This window comes from Terrapene carolina, unplaced genomic scaffold (genome assembly GCF_002925995.2).
Source record: "Terrapene carolina triunguis isolate 2854851 unplaced genomic scaffold, T_m_triunguis-2.0 Scaffold66, whole genome shotgun sequence".
Taxonomy (NCBI): domain Eukaryota; kingdom Metazoa; phylum Chordata; order Testudines; family Emydidae; genus Terrapene; species Terrapene triunguis.
In genome coordinates, this window is record NW_020664417.1 from 94,242,516 (window position 1) to 94,257,641 (window position 15,126).

Consider the following 15,126-nt stretch of genomic DNA (forward strand, 5'->3'; position numbering starts at 1 on the left):
TTTGAATTTTGCATGGTATGCCTTTTGTGAGAAGGTTTAAGGATGTAACAAATATGTCTAGATTTTTTTTATATTTCAATTTTTCCAAGTGAATGTAATGCTTCTATAAAGGTGTTAGATTGCGAACCTGGAGACCAGTCTCGCTTATTTATCCAGAGAACAGGTACAGCAACTAGAGAGACAGTGCATGTTTTTCCTTACTGTCTTACCTGGAGATATTTGGAAAAGACTCATGTTGATTGGTTATTGCACAATCAACACCAAGTAGGGTAACTATCAGACACAAAGTGCAATGGACTTTCAGTACAATGGCATCAATAAAGCACATAGACTAGCACATTTCTTTTCATAAGAGTGTGTTAGCCACAGCTGTTGCTTGTGATTTTGTCAGTGTGATCAAACAGGACAATGTGGCATTTCAATCTATATTGCTAAAAAAGTGTGACTGTCCAACTTTTTTTCCATTTGTAAGACTGTCAGAACCTCTGTGTATGTGTTATCTTCCTGTCTTCATCTGAGATGATATCTCACATTCCAAGGCAAATTGCTTCCTAACTAAATTCAGATGCTTGAGGTTGCCTTTGCCCAGGTCAACATAAGAAGAGTTTGAGGATGACTTTGCTGGCATACATGGTTTTCCTCAGGGGAGCTTACCAAAACCATCAATCACATTCAGTCCTGAAATGAATAGGATGTAATAGCAGGTTTCAGAGTAGCAGCCGTGTTAGTCTGTATCCGCAAAAAGAACAGGAGTACTTGTGGCACCTTAGAGACTAACAAATTTATTAGAGCATAAGCTTTCGTGGGCTACAACCCACTTCTTCGGATGCATATTGAGTGAAACATATCGAGGAGATATATATACACACATACAGAGAGCATGAACAGGTGGGAGTTGTCTTACCAACTCTGAGAGGCCAATTAAGTAAGAGAAAAAAAACTTTTGAAGTGATAATCAAGGTAGCCAAGTACAGACACTTTTATCATGTTTCACTCAATATGCATCCGAAGAAGTGGGTTGTAGCCCACGAAAGCTTATGCTCTAATAAATTTGTTAGTCTCTAAGGTGCCACAAGTACTCCTGTTCTTTTTGAGGATGTAATAGCGTTGCTGAATGGCAGATATTGGCAGAACAACAGTTCATTGCTTCTATACTGGCATGGTGTTTCATTGCTTGCCAACTAATATTTTGCATCTTGTATAAAACTCACAAGTGCTGAACACTTGGAAGATGTTGAGTTCCCTCCATTTCCACGGAAGTCAGTGAGAGCATTCAAGGCCTGATCCAAGACCTAATCAATGGAAAGATTTCTTTTGATTTCAGTGAGCTCAACCTTGCAGGACTGGGCCCATAGCAAAAGGAAGAAGGAAAAGAAGTCCTGACCACATGAAATATGATCACACAGGTAGTAGTAGAGGATCTAATATTCCAGTTGATATGATAGTCCGTCAGCTAGCAAATGCATAACTCAATTTTTCAGCACAGGCGTAGCCATGTTACAGGTTATGTGAAGATTCTGGTCAATCACCGAATATGTTATTTGTGAATATAAAGTGGCTCATTATGTAGATACTATTGGCCATTTTACTCCTTAAAAGAAGCAGTTTGGAATTTCTGGATACTTTGCAAATAAATTAAAACACAAACAAATGAGTTACAAATTCAGTAGATATCCCAAGAAAGAACAAAGAACAAGGGGAAGTAAAATGAGCCAATCCCCACTCATTTTATTCTCAAGAATAGTCTTGTACATGTCAAATTTTGGTGGCCTCAGTGGGATTACCTGAATGAGTAAAATGAGCAGGATTAAGACCAATTTAGACACCAAAGACACTTTTTCATCACTTTTGTCAATTCTGCAAATGTTTATACAGCTGAATAACTTTACCCATAGGAGTAGTCCTATTGAGCTCAATGTCACAGTTACAAACGTAATGTGTTTGCAGGACTAGGATTTAAGTGAATAATACTCCATTTGGCCCACTTTTAGAATTTGCAACAGAGGTCATTCAAGAAAAGTGCTAGGAGGACAATAATCACATATTTGGCATCAATAGATATTTAACAATTCATCAGATTTGGCTGGTTCAACACCATTTCCTTTAGCAATTACATGTTATGTTACCGAGTTACATTAGGAAATCATAACTCATTTGGTCAACGTTTTATTTTGAGCATCAGAATCTTGAAAGGAACTTTAACAACAAATGCAAAGGTACTTACAATGCAGTCTGGGTAATTCACAGGCTTTAAGATTTTTTTGTACTAAATATCCTTGGGACACTCATTTCTATATATATGCAGAATAATGCAACCCTCCCTCCAATCCTTCTCTACAATTTATAATCACCTAGAAATGTTACACAGCTAATCTCAGCCTTTACTTTAAAAAGGGAAAATAAAAGGAAGCCTTTTCCTTTGTGAAGACAACCCTGGTGTATCTACAGATTTGGGGTTATTTATGATTCTCTGTACAGTTGCCTAGAGCTAGTATTTGGTATCTGTGAAAACCATAGCCATGTGTCTCTTCATTTTGTGGAGGATCCATGATTTTTTCATGGTTATGGGGGCAGAGTTGCGTGAAATGCTACCAACGACAGCCTTCTCAGCTGTCTGAATCTGAGCCACTTCCTCTGCTCTGAATCTCTTTCAGTGTCTGGCCTCAAAAAGGAATAATTCATGAGCATGATAAAGACAGTGTGGTCCAATGGCCTAGGCATAGAATCGAGAAGAAGTGACTGCTGCGTCCTAATTCTGACTCTAATATGGGCTTCTTCTGTGGCCTTGGTCAATACAATTAGACCAAAATAATTTAAAATGCCTTTTCCATATGGGTAAATTCATTTTTGGATGCCTAAACTGATGGTCTAATTATTGAGACCTACTGAGAACCCACAACACCCAGTTCAGTAAGTGAATCCTGAGGGTGCTTAGCACTTCTGAAAAAAATCAGTTCCTTGTTGTCTCCAATTAAACAGGCCAAGAATTATGGCAAACAGCATCTGTGGATACTTTTGAAATTGTTGTCCTTAATCTCTCTGTCTTATTTTTCCAAACTGCCAAATGAAGATAATTACTTACCTTATGGGGTGTTGTGATTATTAATTAGTTAATGTTTGTAAAATGCTACAAAAGTGTGAAAACTCACCAAGATCTCATGGCTCCAAGACCACTGGTTTATTTAGATAAATGTTCTTTGCAAAATATTTTTAAACTTTTGCCTGGACCTGGGTACAAGATGGGCTCCATTCCTCCAAAAGCCCCATTCCATCCCCAACCTCATATTTTTTTCATGTACATTCCAAGGCTATTAAGCATGTCACTGAGAACATGGTTGGTGTTGCCTCTAAATGTTCAACCTTGCTTATGAGACCCTAAGCAGATTGATACCTCTTCTACTCTAAATCTTCTTTGTCAGCAACGTTCCCAGTGTAATCAATTGAGCAGCTAATATTTAGTGATGGGCTTCTGTGAATCCAAGTTGCTATCCTGGATATCTCTGCTAATGGTGTTGGCAAATGATGGACATGACTCTGAAGCTATTTCTAATCTTACTGGAGAATACTGTGGTGACTCTGGTGCCACTTCTAATGAGTTGGCAAGAATTCTTTTGAAGCACTAATTCTATTAGCATGAGTACTTCCCATATACTACACTCTGCAACTAACGTCTGGGGAAGAAGTAATAAGGATAGCTCAGGGTAGAATTTACGTGAGGGCGAAGCTATCAGACGCCTCTGCATTAACATGGTTTCTCTCCCTTGGGCTGTGTTTTTTTTTTTTTTTGGCCAAATGTTTTGGTGGAATCCATAACAAGATGAAAAATTGTTATGTGTTTCATTTATTGCCTCAGTTCCTTTGTCTGATCCTGTCACCTCCATTACTATTGTTTTCCCTTCATCCTACTTCTTTCATGTAAATTTAATGTAGTATAAATTAAATGTAATTCTTATATTTGCTCTTGCTGTTAGAAGCCTTGCTCTGCTGAATCACCATCTTTCACCAGAGTCTCTTGTTTGGACCAGCTTCCGGCAGTGATACAACCAGGTTTATGATGGAAATGGTCAACTAAGTAACAATGGCAATGACAGAAAAAGATGAAGTTTTTATAACTCAGAAGATGCTCTCAGAACAACAAGATATACAATCTTCAGAACTTGTGATCAACTGAGATGTTTTATACAGTACAAGTGCTGCATCCTTTCATTGTTGGTATCCTCCATCCAACCCCCACCCACTAGCTCTCGTTGTTTTGATCTTTTTTGCCAGGGAGAGTACAGACTGGGAACTGGTGAGACCTGGATAGGGAAGGTAGGTGTCTCAAAAATTATCTGAGGACCTAATGGTTTAAAGCACGACTGGGAGTCATGACTCCATGGATTTTTTTCTGCCCATGACTTGCTATGATGGCATTGTTCAAGCCATTTACCCTTCCGCAATGGGTTTTGTGAGGCTACATTGTTTGCAAAGTTCTTTGAGATACTCAAATGAGATACATTGTGAAAATGCAAAGTAGCATTATTAGTTATTAGTTAAGTGAGTCTGGCAGATGACTGATTGGCTAATGCCTTTGAGAGAGGACTCTCCTACAGATAAAAAGTCTAGGGTATTAAGGTGGTCATAGTCTCCTTCCTGGTTTCTCTGACCACTGGCATTTAGCCAGCTATGGTTTAACATTTTACCAGTGGTTCAAGTGACCGCAGCACAAGATTTAAAATAATTGTGATTTAAACCAACATGAAGGGTTCCCCGACTGCTATAGGTCTGACTCTCTTTTCAGTGAAACAGGGATAAATCAAGAGTAACACATTTGATGTCAATGGAGTTACACCACTCTAAAAAATGCAAACGAGGGCAGAATGATGATCCTCCATCTGCCAGCTGACAGTTTTTGAACAGACGGAGCATTTCACAATTTCACAACTCCTCCCTCACTCCCAATATCAGAAAAGGAAAAGGAGGAGATAACAGTCATTTCTAGCCAAGAAGCCTCTAATTCAACTTCTGAGAGAGTTCAGACTGGCAAGTGTTGAGGATTTGGGAATCATAGGGATGCCCATTAATCACACTGATAATGTGTGTGGATTCATGCAGTTGAAGCCATATAATTAAACTGCTACTCAGAATTTAGCAGTATGTGCTTGAGGAAGTCACACAGGATTTCTGTGTGTTTATCTGCTTCACATACATGTATAGATAAACCTGAGTAATTCTTTTGTTCTTACACTGCTAGCCAGCGTGAATGCCAAACTGATCCAAGACAAACTTGGATGTGTGCCTTCATTTTTTTTAATAAATAGTGTTGTCAAGTAATTTTCAATTCGTAAAAGAAGTTGGGAAGGATTAACTAGTTCAAAGAGCGGATATTTGGAGAACAAATTGCTCAGCTTGCTGCAGTTACAGTCCCCATATTACACACTAAATGAGATCAGTGAAAAAAACTGGACCACGGTTTTTGGGGGTTTTTTTTACCTTACTTTAAGTATGTAACTTTCATGTACAAATACCAGAAAGTAAAATAAATATTGCCAATGACAGAATAAATATTTTATTCCATGCAGTGTGGAATATGAGTACTTTGTACTCCCAATTTCTTTATTGTCTTTAGCATATTTGCCAATAAAATAATTGAACAGGGGAAGTGGATAGCACTGTAGATTAGTAATAGGCTATTTAGCCTTTCACTTTCAGGCTGCAGGGTCCATTATAATCCTGGGATAGTACTGACAGAAATTTGTTATTATGACTAGCCATAGGCATCTGCCTGATTTGTTGTTGCTTAGGGTTGTGTCACTTTGCATGTCCATCCCTTTACTGTCCTTCATTCAAACCCCATCCACTGGTTGGCCCACTGTGGACCCCCCCTCATTTATCTTGGAAGATATATTTGGGGAACCAACCCTCCATAGCCTTCAAGTGACAAATGCACTGATCCCACTGCATGTCTAATATATGCCAGTGACCTAGAGATGGAAGATTCTGCATCTTGTACCCAATTCCTCAGAGCTATCCAGTCATCTGAAAAAAAGTATGTCATCCATCAGACTAAATTACACTTAGGTTGAAAAGGCTATGATCATGCTCTCTTTGTCTTTTGATTTATAGAGTATGCATTACCACCTTCCAGTACCGTTCACTGTGATATGATAAGGCCCCACACAGAGTTGGGAAGGAGCTTTAAATGAACAAGAAGAGCAATATCTCTGCCATCCCTAGAGGCCAAAATCCTCACATGACCCTTCTTCTGCCCTTTAGTAAGAGAGCTCTGACATTGTGACAGCTTTAATAGTAGCCAAGAGGCAGAACAAGATCTTTGCAGTCCATCTTGTCTTTCTAAAATGCTGAGGGGTATAGGGGGGAAAAACACACATGAGTAGTAATACCAGGACCCAAGAAAAGAAAAGCAAGCTTTAAGAACTATTAAATATAAAAGCTATTAAATATAAAAGCTTAAATAACATAAGGGCTGTAACACAAACCACAAAGCCAGGATATTCCGTTAGAGCTCATTCGGAAACTACATTAATTTACAGCATTCTGAAGCTTTGACTTTGAATTTCAAATATTGTGTCTAGTTTGCGTCTAAATGTTAATCATGTGTTTTGGACTTACATCGTTTTCTTAATATGTTTTTGTCTCCTTTTTAATTTTTTTTGTAGAAAGGTTCTTAAAAATGGGCTGATGTCAGCAAGTAGGCATACACATATTTAGAATTAAGCAGAAAAAATAATAAATATAGAAGATCTGGAGACAAGAAATGTTCCGTCTATCCTAAAAAAGTAGACATATCTACACAGTTAATAATAATAATAATAAATACAGGAATAACAGTATCTTCCATTTATAAAGCACCTTTAATCCCAAGCAATTTACAAAGTAAGGGCCTGATTCTTCACCAGTGAAGTCAATGGAAGTTTAGCTACTGATTTCAAGGGGACCAGGATTGGGCTCTTTAATTGATATGTACCATATTCAGCGGGATCCCTTCATCCATTACTAAAATGTGGCCATCTCTGAAGGAGAATGTGGTAGCTGTTTTACAACTCAGAGAAAGTCTGCACAACAATTTAGATTGGGAAATGAAGAAAAACATCTTTTAAAGTTTAGAAAAATAACATGCAACTGATTTTGTGTGAGCTCTGTACTTTAACCCCTCCCCAAAAAACTAAACCGACCAACAAACAAAATCCTCTCTTAAAAATCTTTCCCCTTCTCTTCTCCACCCCCCCCAAAACAGTCAAAGCTTTACATGAAGGTATAAATTAGAAACAAGGTTACTCACCGTGGAGGAGTCACTGCTTCCGTTCCCAAGCGTAGCTCCCTCAGCACAGGTGGGTAGGTGGGTAGAAAGTTGACTAGCCCTGCCCCCATCTATGACATCACATTCTACCTCATAAAAGGTAGTGAAAGTGCTCTGAACTCCAGTCTGATTTCCGAGAGATACAGAAAAGAGAGAGTGAGAGAGAGAGCAAGAGAAATATTGTACCCTAGTGCAGAGGGGAGAAGAGGAGAAAATGTGTGCTGAAGGAGCTATGCTTGGTAAAGGAAACAGGGACTCTTCCATGGTGAGTAACCCCACTGTGAGATTCCTCTCACTTGCTCCCTTACTACAGGTAAGAAAAGTACTGAACAATTTGCTAAGAGGGGAAAAGTGAGCTATGGTGCTGTATGAATGATGAAAACTAGAAGGGCCAGGAATGGCTACCCTGTTGAACATTGATTGCACAAGAGTGGACTAGGGAATTTGGCAGAGGGATTAAAAAATCACATTTTTGTGTATCTTTTTAAACACTGGGAATGCACATATAAAGGTGACGTAAACAGTTGGAATTCCACCAACTTCAATGTGAGTTACATACATATACACTAGGGTTGACTTTGGTCCATACACAAGTCAGAGGAGAGTTTTGGCCAACTGTTTTAGAGAAATCAGATTAGAGGGCAGGGAACTTTCACTAGCATGAAAGTCCAAACGTGGTCAGGGAGAGTCAACTTTCTCTCACCTGCCTGCCTGAGCTGAGAGAGCAAGTGAGGGGAATGGTAAACATGCTGGGCAAACATTTATTTACAAAGCACACTTTAAAGTATCAGCAAATTTACACAAAGGTGAGAGCTTTAGAGAGTGTATATTTTAGTCTAGGAATTACACACAATGGCACCTTCTAGACTATTCTCTCAGAGAAAAAAAACTTCCCTATAACCAGAATTGTGGTTTACAAAGGGAACGTTCATTCTAATTCTCTCTAAATGGAATTTTGCTCTATCAAATTCTGCATAAAGCAGGTTTTACAGTATATATTCCCATTATCCATTACAGTTTTGATTTTCTTATTAACCCAACTAGGCATCCCAGCTAAAAAATTAGTATATTTACTATGGGCTAAATCTACCAGACTAACTCTTATTGGGTAGCACCTCCATCAGTAGGTAGCCACATTGCTCCCAGAGTAAGGGACTACTCAATGTGAGCAAGAGCGGTAGAATCTGGTCCGATTTTTGTTGTTGTTGATGTATAAGGAATGCTCTTAAGAGTCAGAATTATAAAGTTACACTGAGCAAATATTGATATTTTCCCTTAGGAGCCCAGTTGCTACAAGGATCATGTAAATTGTTATCTACCCAGGATTATTTTTCAGTTTCACTAATGATTAATGTACATCCTTTGCTCTGCTTGTGTTGGTTTTGGTTTCCCTCCTCTTCTGCTACAGCAAAAGGAAGTCTTTTTGATTAATGCCTACTACCAATCACTTCATCTAATAACAGAGGTCAAGGCTATTTCCTCTTTATCTGAACAGCTTTCACTACATTTGGAAATGCAACAGCATATTTGTAATTTTTAACATTCAAAGAAAAAATAAAAAAAAAAAAAAAAGAGCAAGAACAACCTTACAACCTTGATCAGTTCCTCCAATCTGGCTTGTTCTACAATCTTAAGCAAGAGCTACTGTAACTGTTAGAGGCGAAATATGAGTTCAGGACCCAATGCAAAACTAGGCTGCATCTGAATGATGCAAAGTGATGACGGGTGCTGTAAATTTAGGTTTATAATTGAATTAAGGGTTAGGATTTCTAACTGGTTCCTGGTTAAAGGATAATGTCTTTCAGCTATGTCAGTGTTTAAACAGGGAAAAATAACTTTTCTGCCTTGTAATAGGACTGGATTGAGCTATGTCCATCTGTACCGTATGACCTGCTGCTAAAGGCTTTCCACATTTTGGTGAATCTTCAATGAATTGGTGGAGACTTCATTGTTACCTTTTCTAACCAATATGTGTTATTACTAATCTGCCACATGGACAGGGAAAATTGAGCTTTTAAAGGTTTTTGAGGTAAAAGGTAACTGCTGTAATCCAATCAGATCAAAATCCATAGGATTAAGGATTATTTGTCTTGACCATTGCACTATTGTTGTTTTTGCCAAATGAAGTAGGAGCATAATCTAAACTCTTCAGCAGACACCAGAACTTCTGAGGCCCAAGCAAATAGTAGTTGGAACGGTAAGACTAGATTTTGTGGGGAGATGCAAATTGTCATTTAAATATTACCCTCAAATGGAAATGCCATAGCAGAGAACCTTCTAATGGATGGTGATGGCCAAATAAATTCTCCACTAATAACCTATTATTAAAAATGAGGCCATCAGATCCCATAGTGATAGCAAGGTATAAATACCTAGAAAGATTAGGTTTGATGATAGACTATTAGAAAATGTGAGAGGGCATTATTGGTTTGCACTGTGGAGGCCACACCTGGTGTACTGCTTTGGGCCACTCAATATTGGACAGACTTTGGTTGAGAAAGAAGAGGAAATGCAGAGAAGAGTAAAACAATAATGAGGGGCTTGGAGGGATTGATTTAGGAGAATATACATAAAACTTGGTTAAACGGAGAACTAAGGAAGAGCTACTACAATGAACTAAACACACTTGCAGGACAGTATATTTCAGAAGAAAGAAATTACTCCTAGTGTGCCAAAGAACTATAACTATGAGTAACTGGATGAACTTATGCAAAGTTGAATATCAAGAGGAATTAGATGAGGACTTTTAGGTTGTCAAATCATTTCCTAAGGGAAGTGGTTGCAGTTCTGTAGCTTAACAAGGCTATAAACTTAGTTCAACTAATGATTTGACATCTTGCACCTAAATGTCTAGCAGCCAGGAGGTGCATTTGTCCAGGTTTGGTTTCACAACAATCATCGGTCAGATAAAACAACAACAAACTTGCGTAATAAGAATTTGGCAGAAGGTAATAAATGAATAGGCTCTATTCAGGCATTGGTGGGTGCCACTGATGTAAAGTTTGAATGCTTTCCCTCAAGATTGTGGAAGGCTGAGAAAAATGATGACTGTTTAGAAATACCAGTCCATAGATGTGCTATTTTTCCAGCTAAGGAAGATAAAAACTGATATACCATGAGAAACTCAAATGACAACTTGAAATAAAAGATCACATTCAAGGCATGTCAAGGTGCCAGGTTGATTAGGGTCACTAAAGGTCAAGACAGAGACCTTAACTCCACACCCCTGAAAAAAAATTCTGTTTTGCTGTTGTCGTGGACTAAGTTGGTTTTGATGGATGGATAATGAAATCCATCTCATTCATCATATATTATATCCAAGGAATGGCCAAACAGATAATATCCCATATGACACTAGATAGAACATGCAATTTCTGAAAGTTTTTTAAATTGGCAGATTACATGTTGAATTTAGTTATTGGTTTGTAAGAGAATTCGTGGTATGGTCTATTAGCTCAGGGCTGGATGCTGTCAACATACCCAGATTAGTCTAAAGATCTAATAGGGCCTTTAATGAGGGCAGGGCAAAACATTTGAATTTGTTGCCTCATTTTCCCCTTCTGTAAAACTGGGGTACTACTACTTACCCAGCTAACGGCATGTTCACGTTCAACAGTTGCTGTTGAAAATATCCAACAGTACACAGTTCTAGGTTGTATCATTTTTAGGGTATTTTAGTAGGATTGGTCCCATGTCTGTGTCTTAAATCAATAAATATTGGCCTCACATATAGAGAGTTGGTTTGTAATTGAAGGCTAATGGTGTGATGTGGAGGATAGACATATGTTTTCCTTTCTCCTGAGAAGTTCATGAATAAAAGCAGCCAGATTGCATCTGGTGACTGGAAAAAATGACTTAAGAAGCATGACACATAAGAGACTCTGAACTTTCCTAATGCAAAGGCTGATTTGCTTCTTTTTTCTTCCTAAAGTTATTCCTACATAGTTTGTGTGATGGAATTAAGTTTCCCTGGTGAGTTTTATTGAGTGTTTTATATGCTGTTGTAAGTATTTTCACTCAGTATTTGCGATTAGTTGGAAAAACTGTGTGAAGTTTCTCCTTGAGGGTATGTCTTTGTGTTTGTGTGTGTTATTCATCTGCAATGAAAGTTGTCAAGAACTGTAATTAAAGGGAAAGAGTTTGAAGAGTCTAGTCTGAAGTCATTATTTCTTTAATATCACATAGAAGATCACTTAGCAGTATTTTGGAAGTGGGATTAAGTCACCACTACACAGATCAGAGTGAAATAACCTGGTAGAACTGTAGTTTCATTGTATATTATCAATCAATTCTGATTTTATCCAAAAGTCTCCTTCCATTATTATTTTAAATCTTTAGATGCTCCAGGCCAGGTTTGCCATTTCCCCATGCATGCCATTTAGCTAACTGCTGCACCTACATATGGTCAGGTTTAAAGTAATGGGATGGACACTCAACTCTAATTTCTGAGCTGGGGACATAATACGGATGCAACTGGGGAAATCTCAACTGGTGTAATGCTGGTGGAGACAGATTCTAAACCAACCACTCACTCTCAGAGAAGGGAGCCTGATGGGGCAGGCTGGAGCCTTATTCCTCTACAGAAGTTCTCAAATGCATGATCCTTGGGGATCATTGCCAGCTGTTGTAAATTAGAGCAGCACCTAGGTTTCTCTAATTTATTGCAGGGCCGGGGTAGTTTGAGAATCAGGAAGCTGTAAGTGGCTCTCTGACATTCCCTTCTCCTCCATGCTGATCATATCATGGCACAGGAAAGAATCTGGCCGAGCATTCTAGTTATTTCATGAACAGAAGTTTTTTGATTGTCAGATTTCCTATATTAATATAATGAGAATAGTATATATTGAAACATATAGATTAGTATTGCCTTCAAATCCATAACATACTTGTTTCAAGCATCAACTTCCAATATATAAACTTTTATTTTTTTCCATTGAATTAAATTGCTCGGGATTTCTTATTTTTGATATCAGACTCTTTTTTTCTTTGAAAAACACTCTTAATTTTAAATTTCAGTAAATGTATCATCCAATAATTCATGAAGTTACTAGTTTTTTTATAAATTTAATCATAAGAACATGCACCATAAAGAGAGAGGAAAAAAACACCCAAACCCCTCTACTTCCTAATAGTGATACATCTGTGTTGTAGAAATATTTGACCGGTTGATTAAATATACACATAAATGGGATATATGTGTTCAATGTATGTATGAGTATGTCTGTATAATGGAATACAATTTGGCATAACTGCAATTTATCTCATGGATATCACTCCTACATCTGTGTGGCTTGTATGTATATGATGAGATACTGCTCTTTAGAGTGCACATTCTTGTAAACAGTCTTGTAACAAATCTAGTAGCTTCAGTGCAGTTTTTGCAGGGTCCATTTGGTGATAATATCCATGTGATTAATTGCACAGCTATGTCAAAAACTGTATTTATCATGTGCCCTTGATTTCCTCACCTGCACTCTGCCCACTAATTAATCCATCTCCCAACAGCAGCTTTAAAGAGAAACCTTTACATCCTGCCAAAAACATTTCTCTCTTTCACTCCAAATATGGAATTCCTCCTCCTCCCCCAGCATCCCACTGACACAAGATTCAGGATGAATAATGTTGTTAGGTCCAGTAACAGAAATCAACTCCAATACCTTGTGAACCCACAGAGCTAGAAATAGGAATGGAAATTTCTCAGGTTCCCAGTGGGACTTTACCCTCTCTTGTAGCACTGGAAGGACCTGAGCTAATGAACCAAAGCTGTGACATTGTTTTATTAAAAAAGCTATTTTAGGTCTTTCTTAGAGGCATTGCAAATGTATTAACTTTCATTTTTTCTGTCCCTCTGTGAGCTGTTGCATTGACTGTATGATCATTTAAGACATCTGGCTTTACAGGAGGAGCAACACAAGTACGTCTTTGCTGTTTTAAATTCTCAAAAAAATCTGTAATAGTGTTTCTGTAAAACACATGGGATATACAGACTACGTGATTGTGCAATGTAACGGTTTTATCAGCACTAGTTTTGGATGGCCTACATTGCTCACTTGTGTCCTCATCATTTGTGAGTAATGAAGTTGTCCCAAGTTGTCCCATCCCGATAAAATCTTTACACCATGCTACCTGTTCACAGATTCCCTATTTTATGTACTTAGGGAAAGAGGTGGGGTTGTATAAAGATTATATTAGCATGAGTTTGGGACAGCTGCATTAGTTATAAGTAGCAAAGCTCAAACAGGTCAATCTAAGTGAAAACTGATAAAATGTTTATATTACTCCATCACGTATTCTGCATATGCCACCTATGTTACTATTTTAGAGAGTTTTAAAGAACTCATTGTCATATACCTATGTGAACACAAAGAGTAGCTTACATCCATCCATACTCAAATGGGCTTATTTAAAGAGTTTCATTATATCTAGTCATTTCCTCCAAAGCAATAGCTGCAGCCAAGCACACGGGGTTAGTCAAGGTGATCCAGTTTCCCAGCAGCCTCTCTTCCCCCAGGCCCAGACATAGCACTTTCACAGCAGCAGTGTCATCTCTGAAAAGTAGATCCTAGTTGTGTTTCCCCCTAGTTTGCTCTACTGCCACTGGCAGTTGGTCCAGCCTTGATCTCAGCCTTCTACCACCCCTGCAGTCCTTCAACTGCAATGAGGTCAAATGGGTGCAAAGCCTTATCTTCTATTTGTTCTGTGAAATGCCTAGAACACTTTTAGGATCTGTAAAATGAACAGTATCTGCTAATAATATGAACATCAGAATGGCCATACTGGGTCAGACCAAGAGTCCATCTAGCCCAGTATCCTATATTTTGATAGTGGCCAGTGCCGGATGCTTCAGAGGGAATCAACAGAACATGGCAATTTTGAGTGATCCATCCACATACATCCAGTCCCAGCTTCTGACAGTCAGAGGTTTAGGGACACCCAGAGCATGGGGTTGCATCCCTGACCATCTTGGCTAATAGCCATCGATGGACCTATCCTCCATGAAATTATCTAATTCTTTTTTGAACTCAGGTATACTTTTGGCCTTCACAACATCCCCTGGCAACGAGTTCCACAGGTTGACTGTGCATTGTATGAAGAAGAAGTACTTCATTTTGTTTGTTTCAAACCTGCTGTATACTAATTTCATTGGGCGATTCCTGGTTCTTGTGTTACGTGACAGGGTAAATAACACTTCAAAATTCCTGTGATTCCAGTCATAAATGTAGGATCCTTCTATGGCTGTCAGTTAATCACAGTTAACGCAAGCGATTAACCTAAAACAAATTAACTAGAATAAAAAAAAACAGTTGTGATTAATTGCAGTTTTAATCACACTGTTAAATAGAATCATAGAATCATAGAATATCAGGGTTGGAAGGGACCACAAGAGGTCATCTAGTCCAACCCCCTGCTCAAAGCAGGACCAATTCCCAACTAAATCATCCCAGCCAGGGCTTTGTCAAGCCGGGCCTTAAAAACCTCCAAGGAAGGAGACTCCACCACCTCCCTAGGTAACGCATTCCAGTGCTTCACCACCCTCCTAGTGAAATAGTGTTTCCTAATATCCAACCTGGACCTCCCCCACTGCAACTTGAGACCATTGCTCCTTGTTCTGTCATCTGCCACCACTGAGAACAGCCGAGCTCCATCCTCTTTGGAACCCCCCTTCAGGTAGTTGAAGGCTGCTATCAAATCCCCCCTCATTCTTCTCTTCTGGAGACTAAACAATCCCAGTTCCCTCAGCCTCTCCTCATAAGTCATGTGCTCCAGACCCCTAATCATTTTTGTTGCCCTCCGCTGGACTCTTTCCAATTTTTCCACATCCTTCT

At 38.6% G+C, this 15,126-nt stretch overlaps 1 protein-coding gene across 2 annotated transcripts in view; it reads right to left on the reverse strand.

Moving 5' to 3' along the window:
* Nucleotides 1–15,126, reverse strand: part of LOC112105333 (catenin alpha-2) — a 164,114-nt gene that overhangs the window by 17,119 nt on the left and 131,869 nt on the right. Inside the window, exon 11 of one of the 2 annotated variants that reach the window (XM_029910683.1) lies at nt 7,283–7,426. The exons of the other annotated variant lie outside the window; for it this stretch is intronic. Within the exon in view, the coding sequence (XP_029766543.1) occupies nt 7,283–7,426 (144 nt within the window). The remainder of the gene's footprint in view (nt 1–7,282; nt 7,427–15,126) is intronic. 2 annotated transcript variants of the gene reach the window in all.